The sequence below is a fragment of the Lissotriton helveticus genome, chromosome 1_2, assembly GCF_964261635.1.
Source record: "Lissotriton helveticus chromosome 1_2, aLisHel1.1, whole genome shotgun sequence".
In the NCBI taxonomy this organism is placed as follows: Eukaryota; Metazoa; Chordata; class Amphibia; order Caudata; family Salamandridae; genus Lissotriton; species Lissotriton helveticus.
Genome location: NC_136058.1, coordinates 179,985,422 through 180,011,496, shown reverse-complemented (window position 1 = coordinate 180,011,496; position 26,075 = coordinate 179,985,422). Strand labels below are relative to the sequence as shown.

General features: G+C 48.9%; 1 protein-coding gene across 1 annotated transcript in view; it reads right to left on the bottom strand.

Annotated features, from left to right (window-relative positions):
* The window catches only part of NRDC (nardilysin convertase), a 2,150,332-nt gene that overhangs the window by 1,033,535 nt on the left and 1,090,722 nt on the right, over positions 1–26,075 (bottom strand). The window contains exons 10-11 of the mRNA XM_078670713.1: positions 5,936–6,009; positions 5,720–5,789 (exon numbers count right to left, since the gene is read on the bottom strand). Coding sequence (XP_078526839.1) covers positions 5,720–5,789; positions 5,936–6,009 — 144 coding nt within the window. The remainder of the gene's footprint in view (positions 1–5,719; positions 5,790–5,935; positions 6,010–26,075) is intronic.

Genomic DNA, 26,075 nt, shown 5'->3' with positions numbered 1-26,075 from the left:
TGACAGCACGATCTCACTCATATACAAGAAGTTTATCAATGCCAGATCCGACTTACTGAGTAACCTTCGGGAGGTGTGGACTAGTGACTGTCTGGAACTCGACGATGAGGATTGGCAGGCGGCGATTTCCTCCCCGAAGGAGACGGCTATCCCGGCGCGCCTCCGGTTTGTCCAGCTCAAAATTCTTCATAGGGTCTACGTCACTGGTCCTCGTCAGGTGCGAATGGGGTTCTCTGTGGATGGACTGTGCAGGCGTGGTTGTGGTCTGGTGGGCATATTATTTGGGAATGCCCTGCGGTTATGAGCTATTGGACTCGTGTGCATGAAGTGATGAGTGAGGTCACGGGTGTGCAATCAATGCCAGAGGCGAGGCGGTGTCTGTTGAATGTCTGGGAGCCGAATGATTATGGCCTGGCGCAGCTTCGATGGGTGACCTTGGGTAATATGATTGCCAAGAGAGACATTGCTCAGTTGTGGGGTGCCCAGAGGCCACCGACAGTTCTGGTGTGGCAACAAAACATGGGCTGGTGCATGTTTAGGGAAAAGACAGTGTATGTTTCCCGTGGCACGCCCCGCAAATGGGGGAAAATTTGGAATCAATAGAACGAATACCGTGGTGGCATCTGTACTCCCCCCCCCCCCTCGGGACTGGATACTGACCTGTCATCCCCCAACCTGATGTTTCCTCCACGGGAATTTAGCTACCTTGCTTGCTCCTGGACTCCTTCCCCTTCCCCAGTCTCATCACCTACTTCTGCATTTGATTTGAATATGTATCCCCCCCCCCAGCACCGACATGACGTACTTGTACCGTATTGCCTTGTTTTCTGTTTTTTCTTTTATGTTTATTTGTTGTTTGCATTTCATAAAAAGATTTTTTTTAAAAATAATAAAGGCACCGACGGAGAGGGTCGGTAACCAACATCAAGCGGTTACAGTCGTCGCAGGGTTTGAACCCGGGCATCTCTATCGGCACCGGAGTCGAGGATCGACTCGAGAAGATCCAAAAGAGATCGAAAAAGAGAAAAAGTTAGTCAAATTGACTAGGAGTACTGCTCTTCCCAGATCTGCGCTTGCTGGCGCGGAAAAAAGAAGAACTGACGTCAGCGCGCGAGGGCGGCGTCTAAGTACTCTGACAAAGTCATCCCGGCGACCACGACGCCGACGGACGCGGAGCCGCAGACAACGCCTATCGACTCGCAGGGGTACTGCTACGCAAAACTTTCCGGATCCAGTCTGACGCCTGGGGATATTCTAAGGTAAGGAATCTAACACTAACCTGTTTCTTTCAGATTGTAAAGTTTTCCTCTGATGCACAATTTGGTTTTAGGAAAAAGCAGCAAACTGAATGCTTGCTTTCTACTCCTACCTAAACCTCACATGACTGCTCCCTGCATATAAACAGGTAACTTTACCCCTACCTATAGCATACTGCATGTATCCCTTCTAACACAACCCTATTTTTTCTACCTCTACCCTGATTTCTCTAGCCTTGACAAGAGATGAATAACACTATTTCTACTCTACAACCTATATGCCTGCTGTTACCCTGGTACATCGACCCAAATATCCTAGTAATGAATTTCCATCACTACATGGACCATAGCACCTCAACCATTCCCTATACTCTATTACCTCTACTCCTACCCTTTTACTGTAACCTTAGCTATACTTTAGCACATCTACCCTAGTCACTCTCTATACCTACTTATACCCTAGCTTTTAAAAAAGCAGACAGAGCTGGAAGGAATCTTCTGGATTCATAGGAGTTCCCCAATGTAAAAGAGAAGATTGGTAATTGATTTGAGTTTTGTTGATTCTGCTTAATATTGTGTTTTCATAAGCAAAAACTGTGCACAAGGACAGCCGACACGTGTTTTACTGACAATGGAGCACAGGCCTGTGGCTATTTCAAGGAAGACAACAGTCTGCATATGGAGTCTGCCATCATGTTGTTTTGGCAGATAAGCAATTGGGTGTGCCTCATACTGCCTCTCTCTCTCCCAAAGTCAAATCTAAGTGAGACTTTGTCCAATCTATTTGTTACGGTAAAACAACACTGTGGCGTTGTTTACAAACACTTGGCCCACTGATTCCCCTCTCACTTAATTTAGCTATGCATTCAAGATTAAGTTTATATTTTTTAGCTTTAGTGATGGACCTCCTCGGATGTTCAGAGATGCTGGACATGGATTTTAGCTTAGTGTGCTCACTCCTCTGATACCGCTTGTGAGACATTTGTAATAACACTCAGAGAGGGAAGGACATCCTTGGTGTCCTACAACCACACTGCAGACAGTAGATCACCCCTGCCTTCCAACGCCAATGTCAACTGACTGGGGAGCCACTTTTGTATTGTATTGGTCACATGAGCAATTGTGGATAGGGTATCACAGGGATGCAAGATGCAATATTTCCCAACAGTTTCACCACAATTGTTACAGTAGAAGAATGTGATGGATGGTAAAGGTAAACTTTGTACAGAAAGTATAGAATCCTTTTCACTGCCAGAGCTACCACTGCTTTCTACACCCATAGTAAGTAAAGATTTCTGCTGAGTTGGCATGAGAGATGATATCTCAAGACTGATAGTGAGGGCTGGCCAGTCGAATGAAGGTGGTTGTCTGTTCTGCTTTTCGGGTATTGTTGAAAAGAATTCATTATTATTCATCTAGGAAAACACGTGTATGGCCTATCACCTTAAATGTACTGTCACTACCGCTTAATACATTGAGAAAACAGCAGAACTTAGAAATTATAACGTTTGCTACCAACCACAAATATAGGTATAATGTCTTGCAGCATTATCAATTTGACAACAATTTAGTTAGCCCTGTAGACTAATAAAAGTCAGCGAGTACCATATTAGTTTGCAACTAGGAAATAAAAAAAATTCACTTCTAAGGAGAAATGTTCATTACTGCTTTTTTTTTTTTTTAGAAGAGCTTTAACTTCCTCTTAAAGCAGTGATAGTGATCCAATTTTATACATTCGTTCCTGGGTCTTTTATTCTAGGATTATTACAAATTCTATACACTGTCCCTGCTCTACAGTATTTACAATATTCATTGGTCTAAGGAGATTCTTTCCATTGGTATGGGTACTACCTTGACATCACTCAACTAGGATGGTGTTTTGTATCATATCTTAGTTAGAGATACATGTATGATGTTGCTTTATTGTGTCTAGGAGTCAATGAAGGTAAATCTGGTGATAACAGCAATTAGGTCACACTTACTGTTTATCCTCATGTGTAACCTTAGAGGCATTGCTTTTGTATCTGTCCATTTAGACAGATCTATCAGTCAGTCTTCTAATTTAGGGGTTTGCGTGTGAAGGTGACTAACAGCAATACTAGCAAAACTGTGGCTAGCGCGAAGACCAGGCTGACAATTTCTCTGTAATTCTGTTTCACTTGGATATAGAAGAGACCCCCAGAAGGCCAGTTTTGGATCAAGGGCATGGCAATGAGGGCAACCAACAAGCGCCCACAGTCGGGATGATCTTATGGAATTTGTAGGCATTATGTACGTTTATGTGAATGAGTTTAAACTTAGCATTGCTAGGAACCGGTTTCACAAATGTCCGCTTTGTGTTGCAGCAGCTCCCTCCATTTTCTTTTGGACACCGTAGTCTTTTCGTTATCAGAAGGTGCATGTGTAGCAGATGCAGAATTTACTAGTCTTTTCCCTGTAATATATACAATAAAGAATAAGGTGCCTCATTGTATCTGAAATATGTCTGTGCAGTGGCAACGTTTATGCACCTCTCTCCATTTCTTGTCATCACAGACTTTGATGTTTGTGGTGTTTTAAAAATCTCCTTAACTTGCAATACATCGAAGTATCATCATGCGGAGGATAATATCTAGGATAATTCTCCTGTTCGGAGAACTCGTATGAAAATCTTCCCTTATTCCGAACCTAATAACCTAATGGCAAAATGATACATAGCAAGTGAATTTAAAATATGCAGACGCTGAAAAGATTAATTGACCTATAATGGGCTCTATTCTAGGTGATCATTGGAATGGAGCACAAACAGCACCTCCACTTCTGGTACCAAAAACCAGAACAGAAAACAGATCTACCTTTGGAACCGATATTACATAATTACTAGTCCTTCCCCACCAGGGCAGTTCTTTGTTTTCATTTGATGTATGCATGCCTTCTGATATATGTGGACATAATAGGCAAAATATGTGAAAGGCAATTAAATAAGCCAAACTGAAAAAAATATTTGAAGGAGTGACCAGTACAAAAAAAAAATCCATTTTGATTCCAATATTACATTTCCAAAACAGAAAAATATTAAACCAAATTAAATTAACCTAGATTTTCCTAACCAATATGTTTGAAGAGTGATAGGCTAAGAGCTTTAAGTTTAGCTAATCTAGTAAAGCAAGAGCCAAGATTGAGATCAAAGCTTGAACATATGGGTGTAGGGTGTAAACTTAATGTTAGTCAACCTAATAATGACAGTTAAGTGCTAAAAGCCTACTCATGAGCTAGCCACTCCGACAGTCAAAACTATTTGGCATGGCAGAAAGCTTGCATAAAAACGAAGAACACTCTTTCACATACTGATCATTCTGCAAATCTTATAGTCCTGAAATCTTCTAACCATACTGGTCATGAGGACCATTTTTTGTAGTCAAGTTCCACCTTCAAACAAAGGGACTATTTAACTTCCCTCCACATATAGACTTTTAAAAATAATTACACTAAATTCTAATCATTTTATCTTGCTCAAATATTTGCAGATTTTTCTGATCTTAAGCCTATGGTGGCCTAAACTTTGGCAGATACGTAGAAGGGAAAAACAGCGCCAACCTGCTGACCCGAGTTATGTAACGTTCAACAGTTAATTTGCTTTCTGTGGAAAAATAAAATAAAACAGATGGCTGAGGCTGAATTCCATAACACAAATGAAAATTACAGTGAACTAAAATAGACTAATTTAACGCGATGGTGCAAAAAAGTTAGTACAAACTTAGGGGCCGATTAGGATGGCGGTGAATCCGCATCCTCCGGGCCGGCGGAAGCCACCGCCGGCCTGGCGGGCCGTGGCCACAGAAAACACCCACCGCCAGATTAGGATGGCGGTGGGATTGCGGTGGGACCAGCGGCAAACGGCAGGTCCATCCGCCGCTGATCCGCAGGGTGTGGAGGGCTATTTGGTGGCGGTGTCTGCAAGACACCGTGAGCCAAATTACGATGTGCATTGAAATATGCTTTTCCACGGCGGCTTTTCCGCCGTGGAAAAGCATGTGGTCTTTGGTGTTTGGGGGCCCGTTGCGGGCCCCCAGGGTGTTGGGGGTGCACATGGGGGGTACCTATGGTACCCCCCAGCATTTACATGCACAAAGCGGCAGGCACCGTGCGGTGCCTGCTGCTTTGTGCATGTAAATGTAAAACATGCATTTTTAACCTTGCGGCGGGTGCTGCTTCAAGCAGCACCCGCCGCAAGGTTAAAGATACGGGATGTGACCGCCAGGGTGGCGGTCACATCATAATTGCACCGGATGGACCGCCGCTGCCCCTGCGGACGGTCCCTCCACATCGGGGGTGGCGGACGGACGCAGGTCGGTCCGCCATCCTAATAGGCCCCTAATTTTGTACTGAATGGATAAATGCAATTGTTACAGTGAAAAAATGTTTTAGATTCACAAATCTGGTTCAGAAAAAGGCAAAGGAGCATTTCTGAAGAGGTCGCTTACCTGTAAAACTGTTCTTGAGGCGGAAGAGCCCAGGTGATAGTCAAAGCATGAACCTTTCGAATTGGAACAACTAAACAAAGGAGGAGCCAGTAAATTAAATGGGAAAGCAAGATCACTTTAATATTCATTTATCACGTTATCAAATGCAAATTAATGCAAACTAATGTTAATCCTAGTAGTTATTCCTGTAAAACCCTGAATTGCATTAAAACTCACCTCTGTAAAGTTTGTTAAATCCTGGTGTATCGAAGGGACCAGTTAGGTGACTAAAGTCGGGCTTTTGTAAACCACTATAAAGGGGGCGAAAAAAGAAAGGGACTGAGAATTAGAAGTCTCTGGCACTATCGTAACAAAGAATTTCATGCAGATATAGCCCAGTATTCCCAAATGTACTTTCTTAGAACGTAAAAGAAGGCATCAGCTGCAGTTTGCCCTCAAATACTAGAAGATAACTCGCTGCACATTGTAGTTTTCAGACAATGTTTTACTGGCTATTGACTTATCAAAATATACACAATTTTCAATGGAAGCATGCGTATGATGATCTTTTCCTATAAATTATTCCAAATAACAGTTCAATGGTAGAAGAAATAAAAATATGGTGGGGCACGATCATATAAAATGTATGCTAAGTCAGTTATTTTCCAAAAGGTAGAGGATTACTTAAATGACAAGGCCGCTAAAACCACAAATTCAATTAAAATAAAGAGAGGCTTTCTGTGAAAGATGCCTGCTATTCGGTCACATTAATACAGAGCACCCACGGAAGCCTAACAAAACACGGCAAAGAAAGAAATACCAAGGAGAACCTCATACCTGTGAGAGGAATATAGATAAGTGGTGAAAAGAGCTCAGTTTGTACGGTCTTGCAAATTTAAGACTCTGAAAGTCATTCACAGAACCGTCAAAATAGGTTCCACTGTCATGCTAAAATCAGGCGAAATAGAGAACATCCGACCAGTCCCTAGCAACAACACTGGTGGACAAAGTGACATACGTAGGTGCAAAGTAACCTACAGGCGGCGGAGCTACGCCACCCGCCATCACTGCTGCCGAGGCTGATCCCCTGCCCGCAGCTGCCGGCACCTCCCCACACTACACACGGAGAGTGCGGGCGCTCTCAGGGACCCCCAGTCCTTCAGCAAGCCTCGCCTAGCCACTCGCGGTGCGGAAGATCGGAGTGAAGTTGGCGGCTGGAGATGTGCTTCTAGAGGGGTGAGCGCAGTGCTGGATGCATGGGGTCTCCACTGTCTGCTGTCACGCACCGGGGGATGGTAGACGGTGAGCAGGGGGGCACTGCTAATCACCCTGGTGTTCCCCCAGATGTTATGGTATTGAAGGTGGAGTGCTCCGATAACCTGCCCCCCCCCCCCCCCCACCTGCTTTAAACTCTCTGGGTCAGATGCGCGCCTGCTGAGCACAAGAGGGCGGAGTGCTCCTCGGTGCTGTGACTGCGTCCCCCCTCAGACCCCACTTAATGGAACTCTGCTCTCATGGTTTTTGGGTCCTGACCTGGGTGCATCTTTCCATTTTGAGATGGTTTCCATCGATGCCCAGACCCGGGTCGGCCATTTTATGGATTCTTGTCCTTTCCTTTGGTCCATTGGATTCCATCCTGCCGACCTTCAGACATTTCTCTTTTGCTGGACAGCCTTATCTCTTTCTCCCCCTCAGGTCCCCCTCTCACCAATCTCAGCCCCCGACTCTTCTCCCCCACCTACCTCTCTCTACCCCTTTTGATTATTTTTTTATTATTTCCCCGTTGACTCTGTAAATATGAGATATAAACTTGTCCTAGCCTAACCGCTGGTAAAATGTAATCCTGAGCAAATCTACTATTTCTATATATGTATATAGAGATAACTCTAACCACTAGTATATGTAGTAGACCCTTATACTCACTATCATTCCTATGTGATTCTTCGAGTTTATCCATTTGTATCTCTTCCTTGAGTGACTTTACAACTTGTACATTTGCAATTTTCTGTTTGTATCTTTTATGTAACACATGTAATCCTAAGTCCTTATGTATCGCAACTGGTTCTTTTGTAAGGCACTCTGACACCTTCGGGTAATGTTTGCGCTATATAAAATCGCATTAAATAAATAAAATAAAAAGGGCAGGCTGGTGTGTTGCTTGAAGAATTTTAGAAGTATATTGGATTCAAGGGCCTCCATTCTGTCCAGCTTAACAGAGTGGCCTTTCTGTGGTCATCTAAATCAGGGTGCTGTTGTGCATGTTCCTCCAGGGCTAAGAAGCTCAGGTCAGTCTTACCCACTTCCTTTGGTGTAGCAATACAGAAGACCCGGGAGGGTTCAGTAGTCTGGCTTCGCCATAGACTGGAGAGGATGCCAGCAATGAGAATTTGTCTAGTTTCTGCAGGCAAGGCCGCTGTGTGTCCATGGCACACTCGAAGTAGTGCGGTAAATTCCCCTGATTCGGACTGCAGGACCTAGGCATCTACTTGGTTTCCAAAGCCCAAATAGGTGAGCAGGGTGCACAGGTCAAACCCCAGTACAGTTCAGAGCTGCACCCTGTACCTGGCGATAGCCCTACATCTCTGTGCCACAAGCAGCAGCATCCAGGGTAGAGGCCCTGATTCAGGCTCCACCCTTCACGGTGGGCCTCTCTGGCACAAGGGACCACTGATCTTGGTAGCACACAGGAGAGCAGCCCAATAGGTGCAGAAGTACCAGTCTTTACGGCAGCCCCACCTGGCACTTGGGGTCGCCAATTTTGGGAGGCTTACGGTCCAACGGCCTGATTAGTGAACCAATACTCATCTTCACAGGGTGCTGCCTCCTTTAAAGTGCCCTATCTTCTATCCTTTTCTTTATGCTGAAAGCAGTCCGCCACTGCAGGAGCAACTCCAAGTTTGATACCACACAACAAAGGCCATGGGAGTGGATCGAGGAGAAAACCAGGATATCAACCTCACTGATATTTATTTATTATTATTTATATATTATGATATATGTCTAACAAAAAGTTAAAAAGGCCCCAGAACGGGGGCATGGCCAACTGCCAAGGGAGATAAGGGGAGATGGCCGCACGGTAGCTGAGCTCTGCCAATCTCGTAAAATCTGCATATAACAGTATACCCCCGGCCACCATCACTTGCCTTGGCTGCTAACTGCTCCGTGTCCTTGGGCCAGAGGTCCGTTTCTAGTTTCGCCGCTGTCCGAGGCTCCAGCGGGTCGGGACAGGCGCCAATCCGCCACAGGGGCTCATGCTGCACTGCGCGTGCCCTTCATCGTGGGCGTGCGAGGCACTCGACGCCGGGGTGGCGCCGTGGGAGTAGGGTTACCAACCGTCCGTAAATTTCACGGACAGTCCGTAATTTTGGCCGTCTGTCCGTTGTCCGTGAAGGATTCTTTAACGGACGCCATTTGTCCATAATTGTAACCAGGCCCAGCTTCCACCCACCTCCCTTCTTGACACCGATGCTGTTCCAAAGTTCAGATACCCCGCAGCATTGGAGAGGCACAGCGGGATGGCAGCCCTCACACCTTCAGCCCTTGACTTCAGCCCTTGATGAGCTGTTAAGAGGTGCTTGAAGGTGACAGAGGGGGAAGGGCTGCAGCTTCAGGAGCAGGGGCATCTATTCAGATGCAAACAGCCCTGTATGCGTCATGTCTCTGCAATTTAGAGGGGGCCTCACACATTCCATTTCTACCCAGGGCCCCAAACATCCTAGACTCGGCCAGATTACACCCCTGATTACACCGAGGCAGCATGTGGTTCTCTCTCGTCACAGAGCTTATTTACTGTCACTAAATTGTAAGCAAATCTCGGTTCTTCAAACATGCAGACTATAATGTAATAAAATTAAGAAATGGCACAATCGCATCCACACTGATTAACAAAGTATGGAGGACAATCAGATAAACCAGTTCTCTTGGAGTATCTCCTGTAAGTACTGTACATCAAAGTGGGGGATGGCATTTTGGACAGAGAGCCTGTCATCTCGTTGTCTTGTGCAGCAGGGGGCGAGGAGCCCAAGATGATACTAGAATACTGCATGCCCACCCCTGTGCCCACCCTGGTGGATCCTGTTCCCCCTCCTGTGATGGCTCCTGCCCCCCCCCCCCCTGTGAATGCTTCTGTCCCCCCACTGTGGTGGATCCTGTCCCCCTCCCCCGCCCCTGCCTGTGATGGCTCCTGTCCCCCCCCTGTGGTGGATCCTGTCTCCGCCCTGGGTGGCTTCTGTCCCAGTCCTGGAACGGCCCCTGAAGCGAGGGTGAAGTTCCTGATGGGCCTCTTCTCAAAAGGGCTCAGCTCAAATTAATATGGAAAGGTGGGCGAGTAAGTAAGTGAAGGGATGGGTGGATGGCTGGATGAATTAGTGAAAGGGTGAATGGATGAATGAAAGATTGAATAAATGGATGAGAGGATTGATGGATTGATGAGTGAGGGGAAGGATGGATGAGAGAACATGTAAATAGCTGGATGTATGGGTGGAAGGGTAGCTGGATGATGGATGAGGAGAACGATGGATGAGGGGAAGGATGGATGGATGAGGGGAAGGATGGATGGATGAGGGGAAGGATGGATGGATGAGTGGAAGGATGGATGGATGAGTGGAAGGAAGGATAGATGAGGGGAAGGATGGATGAGGGGAAGGATGGATGAGGGGATGGATGGATGGATGGATGATGAGGGGGAGGATGGATGGATGATGAGGGGGTGGGTGAAAGGATGGATGATGAGGGGAAGGGTGGATGGATGATGAGGGGGTGGGTGAAAGGATGGATGATGAGGGGAAGGGTGGATGGATAGATGATGAGGGGGTGGGTGAAAGGATGGATGATGAGGGGAAGGATGGATGGATGATGAGGGGGTGGTTGAAAGGATGGATGGATGGATGGATGGGTGATGAGGGGAAGGATGGATGATGAGGGGATGGATGGATGGATGATTAGTGGGTGGGTGAAAGGATGGATAGATGGAGATTTGGTGAAAGGATGGATGATGAGGGGAAGGATGGATGGATGATGAGGGGAAGGATGAATGGATGATGAGGGGAAGGATGAATGGATGATGAGGGGATGCGTGAAAGGATGGATGGATGGATGATGAGGGTGTGGGTGAAAGGATGGATGATGAGGGGAAGGATGGATGGATGATGAGGGGGTGGGTGAAAGGATGGATGGATGGATGATGAGGGGGTGGGTGAAAGGATGGATGATGAGGAGAAGGGTGGGTGAATGGATGATGAGGAGTGGGTGAAAGGATGAATGATGAGGGGTTGGATGGATGATGAGGGGGTGGGTGAAAGGATGGATGGATGGATGGGTGGATGGATGATGAGGGGATGGATGGATGATGAGGGGGTGGGTGAAAGGATGGATGGATGGGTGGATGGATGATGAGGGGGTGGGTGAAAGGATGGATGATGAGGGGAAGGATGGATGGATGATGAGGTGGGTGAAAGGATGAATGATGAGGGGGAAGGATGGATGGATGATGAGGGGGTGGGTGAAAGGATGGATGATGAGGGGGTGGGTGAAAGGATGGATGATGAGGGGAAGGATGGATGGATGATGAGGGGAAGGATGGATGGATGATGAGGGGGTGGGTGAAAGGATGGATGGATGGATGGATGATGAGGGGGTGGGTGAAAGGATGGATGGATGGATGATGAGGGGGAGGATAGATGGATGATGAGGGGTAGGATGGATGGATGGATGATGAAGGGGTGGGTGAAAGGATGGATGGATGGATGATGAGGGGGTGGGTGAAAGGATGGATGGATGGATGATGAGGGGGAGGATAGATGGATGATGAGGGGTAGGATGGATGGATGGATGATGAAGGGGTGGGTGAAAGGATGGATGATGAGGAGAAGGGTGGATGGATGGATGATGAGGGGAAGGATGGATGGATGATGAGGGGAAGGATGAATGGATGATGAGGGGATGGATGGATGATGAGGGGGTGGGTGAAAGGATGGATGGATGATGAGGGGAAGGATGGATGATGAGTGGGTGGGTGAAAGGATGGGTGGTTGGGTGAAAGGATGGGTGGGTGGGTGAAAGGATGGATGAGTGGGTGGGTGAAAGGATGGATGAGTGGGTGGGTGAAAGGATTGGTGGGTGGGTGGGTGGATGGTTGGGTGGATGATGGGTAGGTGGATGAGTGAAATGATGGATGGATTGATGGATTGATAAGTGCAAGGGTGAATGAATGTATGTATGAGTGAAAGGGTGGATGTAAGGATGGATGAGTGAGTGAAAGGGAGGGTAGATGGACAAAAGGATGAATAGGTGAAGGAGTGAAATGATAGATGGATGAGTGATAGGGTCAATGGATGGATTCATGAGTGGATGAGTAGATGGATGGATGGGTGGGTGGGTGGAAGGAAGGATGGCTAAGTGAAAGGGTCGATGGAGAGAGAAAGGGAGGATAAATGGATGACTAAAAGAGTGGATGGTGGAAGGATTAGTAAGTGAAAGGATGGCTGGATTGGTGAAAGGGTAAATGGCTGGATGGATGAGTTAATGGATGGATTGGATGAAGAGTGGATGGATAAGTGTACAGATGGATAGGGTGAAAGGGTGGATGGATGGATAATGGATGGATGAGTGAAAGGATGGATGAAGGGATGGATGAGTGAATTGATAGATGGAAGGATACATGATGGATAGGTTTGCAAATGGTTCAATATGTTTGGAAATGTCTGAGCTTAATTATATACTATTGCGCGACCTCTGATGTCTCTGTAAAACGTACCTATTGTCCTGAAGTTTTGTCCTGAATTTTGACCTCCTGTCCTGAATTTGTGTCCTGAATTTTGACCCTTTGTCCTGAATTTTTACACTCACTGTCCTGAATTTGCACCAATGCCAGTTGGTCACCCTACGTGGGAATGGGGGCCTGGAATTGTGGCCTGATTGTCAGGCTTCACTCTGCTACACAACCGCGCTGGGGTGGCCGCTGTTTGGGCCCCCGATCACCAGCGGACCACGCAGCGTGCCCCCCCACGGCAGGCAAACATCCCGTTATTGGGCCATAAATCGCTGCTTCTCCAGCTGGTGCGGCCGGCAGGGAGTGGAAGCCTGGGGCACGGCCTATCTTCTCTTCCTACATCGCAGTGTCTCCCCGGGGCATGGAGTGACAGTAGGACGGGCGGTGAGTCTATTGCCCGCAGCCCAGAACAACTATGCTCCCTGAACTGTGCCTGAGGTTGGGACTGGAATAGGCCTCGTGTTATTAATCCCCGGAGGCTCAGGTCCGTATTTTCTTGGAATCCAGAAGGGGGTGCGCACAGAGTGCTCCTTAGGCGCCCAGTCCGAGAGCTACCACTCATAGTGGGTCATCTCCATCCTCCCCCCTGCCTTGGTGCTCTGTGCTGTGATCTGCGCTGGATGGGCCTACGACCGGACTCTCCCCAGGGGGGGTGGGGGGATGAGGTGGGGGAGCACCTAGCTGCCGAAACCTGACAGGCCGGTGTGGGCTGACACCCACGACAGGCGGCCGCGAGTGTCGGGTCGCGGCAGTCGCAGTGCCATCCAGGTTAAACTCAATAAATTTGCTTGTCAGAAGAGCCAGGAGGGAGACACATTCACCCAAAAACCCCATGGAGAGAAGACAGAGCCAACGCAAGACATCCTGTCCTCCATTACAAAAATTCGTACCTCCCTCGAATCCTGCATCGCTACAGTGGCCACAGAGGGGGCCCTCAGAGTGGACATGAGGAAAATGTCTGACAGAGTTGGCGCGGTCAAAGATACCACCAGGGAACTGAAATCGGACTCTGACCTTCTCAAGCGCCAAATATCAGAACTTCAATCCGCACAGGACGCCCTAACCTTAGAGCTGGACGACTATGAAGGGCACATGCGAAGGAATAACGTTCGCACCCTGGGTGTTTCCGGAGGGGCAGGCAGCCGACCTATTTGTGGAGTAATTGGTTCTTAAACAGCTTCAGCCATGTGGCCTCTCCAAGTGCTTTAGGACTTCTATAGTGGCGCAGCAAGTAGTGCCAGCTGCACCATTTAGGCCACTTAATCCGTGGGGACAGTTCTGATTGAGTTAGGAGTGAGATGCCCTCCTTCGCCCCATGCCCTCTCAGCTGCGCAGCACTTAGTGTCAGCTGCAACGCTTAGGTTTGCCCAGTGTGCATCCTTTGACTTTTGCTGCATTAGCAGCAGCCCTGACATTCTAGATACAGGGCATCTGAGCCCCCCTCTGAGATGGTCAGTTGGCCAGGGAGACTGGGAGGTTTGTTGGGCGCCAGGCCCTACTACTATTATGTGCTGCTAGGAAATGTTTTTCATGTAGTATAATTTACGCACCCTGTTCCGAGTACCTCTTAAGGTGGTTTTATGTTGTTGAGGTTGTCTTGCATATTTTGGTTATGCTAGTGAGGCTTTGTTCCACCCTGTGCTTTATGCCCCAAATGCTAGTGATTCTCAGGAGGTTATGGTCAAGTATTAGTCTGTTGAGATTATGGGCGTACATTGCGGTTGTTGCCGAATGTGGTTTTTGTTACAGGCTGATGCTGAGCACAGTGATCACCAGTGGTTACTGGGTGTTCGTCTATGATCTGTTTTACTTTTACTAAATTTGCTTTGTGATGGTTCTTTGATGATTTGCTTTGTGATGGTCCAGCTGGCCCTGTCACTTGTAAACAATTCCTGTGTTAATACTATCTAGTGCCAGGTGGCATCATGTATACCTAGTTGTAGGGCCCAACAAATACCAGCGGAATCACAGGGACTTCCAAGCCCCCATCTTCTTCTGCTCTGAAGTAACAACCTGTTCCTAATCACCTCACTTCACGGACGGCACATTAGTTCAGCTATCTTCAACTCAGGAACATGTGCCCCCTTTATGTCCTTATACTTCTCCTCACCACCACTTTCCTAGTAACACCCTTCTCGTATCCCCCCCACCCTCCTCCTCCTCCTCTTTCTCCCAACATGGCCACCACTCGAGTTAAGGCTGGAATTAATTGCTACAAAATAGTTTATCCTCCCGGCCAGACTAAAGCCTCAGTAAAACGATTGAAGCATAACACTATTGAACGTTTCCCTGATTCCCTTTTTGTTGATCAATTTTACAATGGTCGTTTTGGGAGGCTCAAAAACTATTTCATTTTCTTCACTCACGACACCCCCTCTTGGTCCACCAGCTTATATAATTCCCTTAACGTCACCTCCTCCTCCTCTAACCCTCATGGGAACCAACTAAAAATGTCCCCCTCTGCGTGTTTCAACAGCTACCTTACTATCTCACTCTATAACAATGTTACTGTCATGATCCAAGGCAAAGACACCTGTCTCTCTCTCTTTGACCACCTCGTCCCCTCCCTACTCCCCTCCTCTGCAACCGAGTTATCCCCTGACTCTTCATCTAGCTCCACCCATTACTCCCTTTCTCCTCCCCTGACCCACTACACTCCAATAGGCTGCACCCTCGAGAAGCACAGGTCGGCCCTCTTACCTTCCCCTCCCCTATGCCCTCCTCTCCCATTCCTTCCCCTCACAATATGCCCCCCCCCTTCATCACTTCAGCCTTACCTCTAGCTAATACGCTCCTCGTCCAATCTGCACCGTCCCGGTACTCCAATCTCATCTCCTCCCCATATTCCTACCTGCCACCCCCCTTTTTAGTCCACCTCTCTTCCAACCTTCTCCCCCCAGTTAACTTACCATATGCTCCCCTCATTTCTCCCTCTCCCCCTCTTCTCTACCTTCTTCTCCCCTGGCTATTAACCCTGATTTCTCCACAAACCCATTGCATCTCTCCTTCCCACCCCCACTCCTCCAGCATTGCTGTGCTACCCACTTTCCCCCTTGGTAACCCTTTCCATTTCCCTCCCTCGGGCCCAGCAGAACCATTTCCTTTCTTCAACTTCCCTTTCTCCCAACCCCCCTCACTCTGCCAGATGCCCGTTCCCGCACAGCCACCTCTCCAAGTTGACAGGACCTCTCCAACCACCTCCCCTCTATTCCTCCCAAACCTCCTACATTCTTATGACTCCACACAGTCCTCCCCTCTCCGTCCTCCCCTCTCCTTCCACCCCTCCGCTGTTATCCGCAACCATCTCCCCCTAATTAAGTCCTTAATTCCTGTCCTTCTTGCAACGCCAACAAAGACAACTCCCGCCTCACCTCTGATGTTCCAACTCTCGCTCTCAATCTCCACCTTTCCCCACCTATGAACCCTATACCCCAACTCTCCTCCTGTCCCCCACCACTCCCTGCCTTCCACCACCAATTTCACCCCCTCCTTCTCCCATTGAGCCACCCAACCGTCCGTGCTCTGCCCTACTCTCTCTGGAAAATAAGCTAGGCTCTCTTATCCCCTCCATCTCCCAGCTTGCAGCTTCCATTTCACTTTTAAGCGCCAGGATTTCCTCTTTTCCATTCACCTCAACTCCTTTGGAAAACTCCCACCTTCCCACGAGATGCACCTCGCCCCCTCACCCCATTATAGCCAAACATAACAAGTCATCTGCAAATATCGTTAACTCACACAAGCCCTTGAACGCCACCCTTCTCCAACCTGCATCTCCTAGTAACCCTACTATCTACACTATTCCGACCATCTCCTCTGTCAGAAACAAGCATCCACCTAAACCCCCCCCGAACTCCCCCATATAAGCACAATATTCCTATCACCCTTCATAGCCCAAGTGCCCCCGTCACCAAAACAGTCTTGACAGAGCTACGATGTCTGCTCCACAACTGCAGATCTGCAATTAAACACAAACTTGAAATCTCAGATACCATCACTCTTCACAACATAGACATGCTATTCCTCACAGAGACCTGGTTCAACGATACCTCTCACTCTATGTTTGATCTCCTACTACCCACAGGCTATTCTATATTTAGGAATGAAGGAACTGACAAAGTTGCAGTCATCTATAGAAACTCCATTCAACTTAAGGCTGTTCCTATCATTTCCTTCGCACTTTTGAATGCCTATCTCTTGAGCTTCAATTACACCACCGCTCACCCCTCAGATTCCATGCCATTTACCGCCCGCCGTGTAGCGGCCCTTCATTTATGGAGGAACTCACTGACTTTATCAGCGACCAATACTCGCAAAGTGACAATCAGACCTTCGTGGGTGACTTCAATCTCCACTGGGGCTTACCGCAAGACTCTTCTGCAAATGTGCTGGCCACCTTCCTCTCTGCAAACGATCTTATCCAACACTGCACAGAATCAACACACTCAAAGGGCTCAATCCTGGACCTTGTGATTTCTAAACCAGGCATGCTTTCTGTCGCTACCCCTATTCATGTAGACTGGTTTGACCACTTCCTCATCCCATTCGCTCTTCACCTATCACACTCTATAACTCTTGGCCAACCTAAGAGGGCTACCTCTTGGTTCCGTGACACTAAAAATATTGACATCGGTTCCTTATGTGAATCAGCTTTGCTATCACTTTCAAGGCTAGACCAGAACCTAGATACTGAAGAACTCACCTCCCAATGCCCCGGAGTCCTTGCAGTCAAAATCAATAACGTCGCTCCTCTCCAAAGTAAAAAGAAAAGGCCCACTCCCTCAGCACCTTGGTTCAACAAGTCCCTCTATGAAGAAAGGAAGCACCTTAGATTGCTGGAGAAACAATGGAGGCAAGCGCCATCCATCAATAATTTGGCCTTGCTTCGTTCAGCAAGATCCAAGTACCACAAGCACATCTTCCTTGGGAAAGCGTTGCACTTCAGAGCCCTCCTTGACCCAGCCAAAAATAGACCCAAAAAACTATTCGATCTCATCAAGAATCCTAACTGCCCCAAACCTCCAACCTAGAAGATTCTACAAGGAAAGCAGCAGATTTCGCTATATTCTTTGACGAAAAAGTGAAATCACTGGTGGATCAGGTCGTTCATCTCACCCCTCCAGAGGAGGGCAAATCCTTAGCCATTTGGCAGAACTTTGACCCCCATCTCTGAAGATGCCCTCCTCATTTGCATTCGTGAAACAAAGCCCTCCAACCATTCCCTGGACCCCATCCCTAGTGCCATTGCCACTGACTTCTATATGTCAAGTCAAGTCAAGTCAGAAAATTTATATAGCGCGCTACATACCCAGAGGGTCTCAAGGCGCTTGAAGAAGGGTGGGGAATTATTGGTCGAAAATCCAAGTTTTAAGTTGCTTTGTGAATGCTGGGTGGTTTTGAGTGAGGCGAAGGTGAGTGGGGAGTGAGTTCCAGGTTTTAGCTGCCAGGTAGGAGAAGGATCTGCCCCCCATGGTGGTTTTGTTAATGCGAGGTACAACAGCAAGGGCTTGGTTGGAGGAACGTAGCTGGCGGGAGGGGGTGTAGAAGGAAAGTCGTGTGTTGAGGCATTCGGGTCCAAGTTCGTAAAGTGCTTTGTGAGCGTGGGTTAGGAGGCGGAATGTTATCCTCTTATTAACGGGGAGCCAGTGGAGGTTTTTCAGGTGACTAGAAATGTGGTCTTTACGCGGGATGTCTAGTATGAGTCTGGCTGATGCGTTCTGGATGCGTTGGAGTTTTTTCTGAATTTTTGCGGTGGTACCGGCGTAAAGGGTGTTTCCGTAATCCAGGCGGCTCGTGACCAGTGCGTGGGTGACCGTTTTTCTAGTTTCGGTGGGAATCCAGCGAAATGTTTTTTTGAGCATGCGAAGAATGTTGAAGCAAGATGATGAAACGGCGTTGACTTGTCTGTTCATCGAGAGTGAGGAGTCAAGGATGATGCCCAAGTTCCGTGCGTGGTCCGTCGGGATGGGTGCCTTTCCAAGGGCCTCTGGCCACCAAGAGTCATCCCAAGCGGAGGGGAAGGTACCTAAGAGAAGGACTTCTGTTTTGTCTGAGTTCAATTTCAAACGGCTGTTCTTCATCCACTCGGCTACTTCTTTCATTCCTTCATGTAAGTTGGTTTTGGCGGTGTTCGGGTCTTTGGTGAGTAAGAGGATCAGTTGAGTGTCATCAGCGTAGGAGATGATGTTGAGGTTGTGTTGGCGTGCGATGGTCGCGAGGGGGCTCATGTATACGTTGAAGAGGGTGGGGCTGAGTGAAGATCCTTGTGGCACGCCGCAAATGACTTCAGTGGCCTCTGAATTGAATGGTGGAAGGCGGACTCTCTGAGTTCTTCCGGTAAGGAACGAGGTGATCCATTCCAGTGCTTTTCCTTGGATTCCGATGTTTCTGAGGCGTTGTAGCAGGGTGCTATGACAGACTGTGTCGAAGGCTGCGGAGAGGTCAAGGAGGATGAGGACGACTGTGTCTCCATTGTCCAGTAGAGTACGAATGTCGTCTGTAGCTGCGATGAGTGCGGTCTCAGTGCTGTGTTTTGCTCGGAATCCGGACTGTGAGGAGTCGAGGGATTTGTTGGTTTCAAGGAAGGCGGCGAGCTGATTGTTGACAGCTTTCTCGATGACTTTGGCCGGGAAAGGAAGTAGCAAGATGGGGCGGTAGTTTTTGAGTTCGGTGGGGTCAGCTGTGGGTTTTTTCAGAAGGGCGCTAAGTTCGGCGTGTTTCCAGATTTCCGGGAAGGTGGCGGAGTTTAGGGAGCAGTTGATGACGTCTTGGAGGTGTGGTGCAATGATGGAGTCTGCTTTGTTGAAGATGTGGTGAGGGCATGGGTCTGTGGGGGATCCTGAGTGGACGGAGTTCATCAGGCGGATGGTGTCCTCAGTGGAGATTGTGTTCCAGTCATAAAGGATGTTCAAGGGGGGTGAAGGTACGGCAGAAGGTTGGGTGGGTTGGTCTCCGGGTTGGTTGTTGAAGCTGTTGTGGATGTCTGCGATTTTGTTGTGGAAGAACGAAGCTAGGGAGTCGCAAAGGGTTTGAGAGGGAGTGATGTCGTTGGAGTTGGCTGAGGGGTTGGTAAATTCTTTGACGATGTTGAATAGTTCCTTGCTGTTGTGGGCGTTGTTGTCTAGTCGGTCTTTGAATGCGGCTTTCTTGGCATTTCGGATCAGTTGGTGGTGTATGCGGGTGGCGTTTTTGAAGGCGTCCCTGGTGCTGGTGTTTGGGTCTTTTTTCCAGGCCTTCTCAAGGGAGCGACATAGTTTCTTGGATTTCTTAAGATCATCGTTGAACCAGGGAGCGTTTTTGCTGCCTAGTTTGATTTGACGTTTTTTCAAAGGTGCTAGGTTGTCGGCGCTGTTGGTTAGCCATTGAGTGAGGTTAATGGCTGCTTGGTTGGGGTTCGAAGAGTGGGCAGGGGGGTTTTGAAGAAGCGATGAGGAGATCTGGTCGGTGGTGATTTTGTTCCAGTTTCTTCGCAGAGTAGGTTGAGGATGGTTGTGGGTTGTGGTCTTTTTGTAGGAAAAGTGAACGCAGCTGTGGTCCGTCCAATGGAGAATTGTGGTGTGACTGAAGGAGATATGTTTGCTGGAGGTGAAGATGGGGTCGAGTGTGTGACCTGCGTAGTGAGTGGGGGTATTAACAAGTTGTTTGAGTCCGAGGTTGGCGAGATTGTCCAGAAGGGTGGTGGCGTTGCTGTCGTTGCTCTTTTCCAGGTGAAAATTGAGGTCTCCCAATAGAATGTAATCCTCGGAGGGGAGGGCGTGTGGGGTGACGAAGTCAGTGATGTCTTCACTGAATTGTGCACGGGGTCCTGGAGGCCTGTAGAGGAGGGTGCCTCTGAGTGGGTCGGTGTGGATCTGGAAGTGTAGGTGTTCGGCGTTCGCGAGGTTGACGTCTGAGCTGGTTGAGATGCGGATGGAATTCTTATGGACGATAGCGATGCCTCCTCCTGTTTGTTTGGTGCGGTCCTTACGGATGATCTTGTAGCCGTCCGGGATGGCAATGGTGATGTCTGGGGCTGATGAGGCATTCATCCATGTTTCTGTTAGGAAGGCGACGTCCGGAGAGATAGTGTCTAGTAGATTCCAAAGGTCGATGGCGTGTCTGTGGACCGAGCGGGTGTTGAGCAGGATGCATTTAAGGTGGTTAGTGTCGGAGCTCAGTTCGTTGTACGTGGATGAGGAGTTGGTCTTGGTGCCGTCGTACTTACAGTAGTTGCAAGAGAAGGGTCCATGGGTGTGTCCAGGAGCGGCTTGGGCGCAGTTGGGGAGTCGGCCGGGGTTTTGGGCTAGGAGGGTGGAGGCGTCATAAGAAATGCGGGTGGGGTGGGTGGTACGGGGGCCAGGGGGTCTGGCGCTGGGCGCGGACGGGCGTAGACGGGCTTACCTTTGGCCCACCTTCGGCGTGGCCGTAGCGCGTGGACGCTGCGCGTTGGGACATTAGGCATAAATGAAGTTGTGAGGGGGCGGAGCGTGGGAGGGTCAGCTGGGAGGCGGGGTCTGGGAGGAGACACGGGTAAAAGTAAATACAAACTGAAATGGCCGCACGGTGATAAATCGAAACTGGGGCACAGCCGGAGCTCGACTCAATGCAATGTTGTCACAAAAGTACACAAAAAACGCTTCACAAGTAATTACATCAGCCGCTATGCAGTTTGTGGCTGTATACAAATTAGAATAAAGTAATGCGAGCTAAAACGATACCAAGCGCTGAGATCTGAGCAGTGCGCTTTAACGGGGCGGCAGGCAGCAGGTATCAGGGCAGGCAAGGCAAGCAGCGAGGAGAAAGCTTTCGTTGTGCGAGCAGGGGGCTGGGGGAGCGACCGTAATGGAGGGAATCCAGACGGAATATCCATTCTCTTTCCTATTGGACCACTCTGGTCAACGTCTCCCTCTGTCAAGGCTCCCTTCCGGTCTCCTTCAAAACTGGGCAGGTCACCACTCTGCTTAAAAAACGCACTGCGGATGCGAATGACCTCAACAACTTCCGCCCCATCACTAACCTACCCTTTCTTGCGAAGATCAAAGAAAGATGTGTAGCGAAACAACTCTCTCGTCATATCAAGGACAAGGACCTTCTGGCTTCATCCAAAACTGCAGCACTGAAACAGCCCTGCTGCAAGTGATTGATGACGCAATGCGGATACTCGATTCGGGGGGGGGGAGGTCTTGTCTTCTAATTCTCCTTGACCTTTCTGCAGTCTTTGACACTGTCAATCACAACACCCTCCTCAACACTCTCCAACAGAGAATGGGCATGGAGGGCACTGTGCTTAAATGGTTTGCTTCCTTTCTCTCTGAGAGATCCCAAATGATCAAAATAGCGAACAGTCTTTCATCTCCTTTGGCGGTCTACTCTCGACTCCATTCAAAACTGGATGTCAACTCGTCAACTGATTCTGAATCCCTCCAAAACTGAATTCCTCCTCCTCTCTTCCTCGCTTTCTCCTCCCCCAGTTCAATCATGGATGGATTAGATGAATCTACTTAACAATAAACCCATCATTGTCGACAGCGCAAAATCCCTTGGTGTCATACTCGACAAAAAACTCAAACTAATCTCCCACATCAATTCCATTGCAAATCTGCTCGATACCAACTGCGCCTTCTTTGGAGAATTTGTCGCTTCTTCCTGGAGCAAGACCTTAAAACCCTGGTCCAATCACTGGTCCTCTCCAGACTGGACAACTGCAATTCTCTTCTTACTGGCCTCCCCAAATCCCATCTGTCCCCCCTTAAATCTGTTCTCCACTCAGCAGCTCGTTTCATTTTTTGGGCCAAAAGAAGCGACCACATCACACCCATGTTCTCCACCCTCTGCTGGCTTCCCATCGAGGTAAGATCCATCTACAAGACTGCCTGTATCACCCACAAAGCCTTGCATTCCTCCTCTCCTCGCTACCTGGCGAATAAACTGAAACGCTCTGGAGGCTCTAGACCATCACGTAATGCGGAAAACTTTCTGCTTGAACCTCCCACACTCAAGAAGGAAAGATCGATGGCCCGATCCTTTTCAGGCAACGCGGTGAGAATCTGGAACTTACTTCCGCCTCAGCTCCTGACCACCACCTCCTCCCAGGCCTTCAAAACTGACCTCAAAGCTCTCCTCCTTCAAGACACTTCCAAATTTAATTCACGCCCTCTCTATTATCTGAGGGAAGTCCTTCCATTATAGAAAATTCTATTCTCCATGACTATGGAAGAGCCTTCCCAGTGTGTTCTTGTGTTCTTGTGGTTTGAGTGTCTGGCAAGTATTGCAGCTTTATCCTTCTCCGTGTTTGGTACTCTTTTGTAACATGCACACGTCACTTTTCTCTTGTAACATACTGTTTGCTACCTCTTACACTTTGTTTGCGTTAGATACTTGCACAAGTGCCACCACTGCCTACGTAACGTTTGTTCTTGTGTTTGAGTGTCTACAATTTATTGTAGTATTATTCCTCTACTTGTACTTTGTAACTTGCACATATGTCACTTTTTCCTACTGTAATGTACCGTTTGCTCCCTCTTGCTATTTTGTTTGCTCACATTTGTCACTATGGTCTCATGTAACTTAACGTGTGCTTTTGTAATTTGTTCACTTGTAATTTTCTCCTCATGTATCATTACTGTTATATTGTGAAGCGTTCTGACACCTTCAGGTAAAGTCTGCGCTATATAAAAACGCATAAAACTATAAATAAATTGAGCGAGCGTGCACATCAAATCCCCGGTGGTAAACCTAGACCCGGGGAGCCTCCCCAGCCTCCACTTGCAAGAGTTTTTAATTTCCGCCACAGGGATGCCATTTTAAAGACGGCGAGAACAGCCCGGCCAATAGTCATTGACAATAGCAAGGTCACCTTCTTTCCTGATTTCACTCTGCGTGTCCAGAAGCATTGGCGCAGCCTCCTGGAGGTGAAGTGCGCTTTGAGGGACTAAGACATCAAGTATGCCATGATGTTCCCGGCCAAGTTACGGATTAGGTCAGAGGGTAAATTATGGTTCTTCACCAGGCCGGAGGACGCTTGGGGCTGGCTCGAGGGTTGGAGAACGGTTGGCATGCGCTCCCACAGGTCGGCGGATGGCTCCCTGTGCCCTGGTGGGCTCGGACCTCAGCGTGGATCACCACACAGGGACGACCCGATGACTCGGAGTCCAGAAGGGTAAACTGTTTGGAACTGCAAGTATCAACGCCCTACCATGGTGGTGGAGAACCCCCTTGAGAGTCTCCCTCATTGACACTGTTGGTCCCTATATACAATGTCCTCTGAAGTGGTTTGCTTTGTAATAGGTGGCATTAACCCTGATCTCCTATTATTAATTGCCTCGCCTTGGGGGGGATTGATTTAGTCTTCCATTTATATCCATAGGCTCATTGTGACTGTGTACACCACTTATTATGCTCATGGTTGGCCGGGGTGACTGTAGTAGTCACTCACGGTTGCTTAAGGGAGTGGGGTTGTTTCACGTTCCCCAAACTATTACGGGTGGGCGACAGGCACTCTGCAAGTTGGGGGAGGCGGGAGGTTGTGTACCAGTCATGCAGGGAGGGGGAGGGTGTTGGGATGAGGGGGAGGGTGTTGGGATGAGGGGGGAGGGTGTTGGGGTGGGGGGATTGGAGAGTGTTTTTCCAGTTTGGTTTTTAGTATTTGTGCTTATTTTTCTTTTGCTGGTCCTTGTGTAACTGAGTCCACTGAATCCTCACCATGCAGCAGCTTCACAGCTGCCCACCAATTATGTCACTGGTTTCCGCCCTCATCGATGGGGACATTGACCTTCTTCCTTAGTGTTACACAAATTCCCTGGCGGGTGGTCCCCTGTATATGGTCTACTTGCGCTTACATTCACAACACTTCCCTCTCATATCACTGAATGACGACATCTACCTTTTTGCTATGTCTTGGGTGAGGGGATCCACTGGGTTAATACCGCATTGCTAAATCACCGCTGCTCACCACTCGCTGGGTTGGTTCCAGCCGTCAGGGGCTGCAATCTCCGCTCCTATGTTTACACCCACTCTATGGCGGGTGGCTCCCTGCATGGAGGGTCTCATGCTCCCGCAAATCCCAGTACTTCCTCCCCAAGGGGCTACAGTCATTGCTTAAAGTGTCTCTCACCAGCTCTTCGACACTACATTAACCCAGTTCCAATAAACTATTGGGGACTAACTTAGTGCTAAAAGTATTAACATGGAAGGATAACGGCTTGGGGGGTAGGATCAAGAGGGGGTAGTCCTTCAGTAGATCAAACATTAGTCCATATAGTACTGCTTCAGGAGACACACCTGATTGGCAATTCCTGCGGTGCACTAAACAAATGGGGACACTCAGGGTTCACCTCGGGTTTGAGAGAGGCAGCGGTGCTTCTGCGCAGGTGATGTCCATATATGGTGAACAAGACTTGATATAGGGGTGCTCCTGCTCGAACTCCCAACAGGATTGCTGGTGTTGGGCGGTGACTTTAATCTCGCAATGGATGGTTCTCGGGAATGCCTCCCTCTGAGGGGTGACCCCCAGGGGGGATCCCACCTGTCCGGGTTTGCGTCCGCAATGGGTCTGGTAGATGTGTGGTGCTGGCTCAGTCCTACAATTACACAACTTACTTATTATTCAGGTGCTCATAACAGCCAATCCCGCATTGCCCATATACTCCCGCTTGCTCTGGATGTCCAGTTCTTCGTGGGCTCTGAATGTTTAGCCTGTGAAATTTCATATCACTCCCCGATCCTGACGACACTAACTATGGGGCAATCTAGGAGTCATTCCACTCTCACAATTAGAGTTTTGGGATGAATAGATACCATAAAGGAAGATGCTATCCTCGCCGGAAGAACCCAGAGAGTCCGCCTCCCCCCGTTCCGATCCGCGGCCACCGAAGTCATCTGCGGCGTACCTCAAGGATCCTCTCTCAGCCCCACCCTCTTCAACGTCTACATGAGCCCCCTCGCAGCCATCGCACGCTGAACATCATCTCCGCCGCCGACGACACCCAGCTAATCCTCTCCCTCACCAAAGACCCCGCCACCGCCAGAGCCAACCTCCAGGAAGGAACGAAAGACGTCGCGGAGTGGATGAAGACCAGCCGCCTGAAACTGAACTCAGACAAGACGGAAGTCCTCATCCTGGGATCATCCCCCTCCGCCTGGGACGACTCCTGGTGGCCCCCCGCCCTGGGCTCCACTCCCAAGCCAACGGACCACGCACGAAACCTGGGCTTCATCCTGGACTCCTCCCTCTCGATGACCAGACAAGTCAACGCCGTCTCGTCATCCTGCTTCAACACCCTGCGCATGCTCCGTAAGATCTTCCGATGGATCCCCACCGAAACCAGGAAGACGGTCACCCAGGCACTCGTCACCAGCCAACTTGACTACGGGAACACCCTCTACGCGGGAACCACTGCCAAACTGCGGAAAAGACTCCAGCGCATACAGAACGCCTCCGCACGACTCATCCTGGACATCCCCCACCACAGCCACATCTCCGACCACCTGAGAGACCTGCACTGGCTCCCCGTCAGCAAGAGGATCACGTTCAGACTCCTCACCCACGCACACAAGGCTCTCCACGACCTGGGCCCCAAGTACCTCAACAACCGCCTCACCTTCTACACGCCCACCCGCCAGCTGCGATCATCC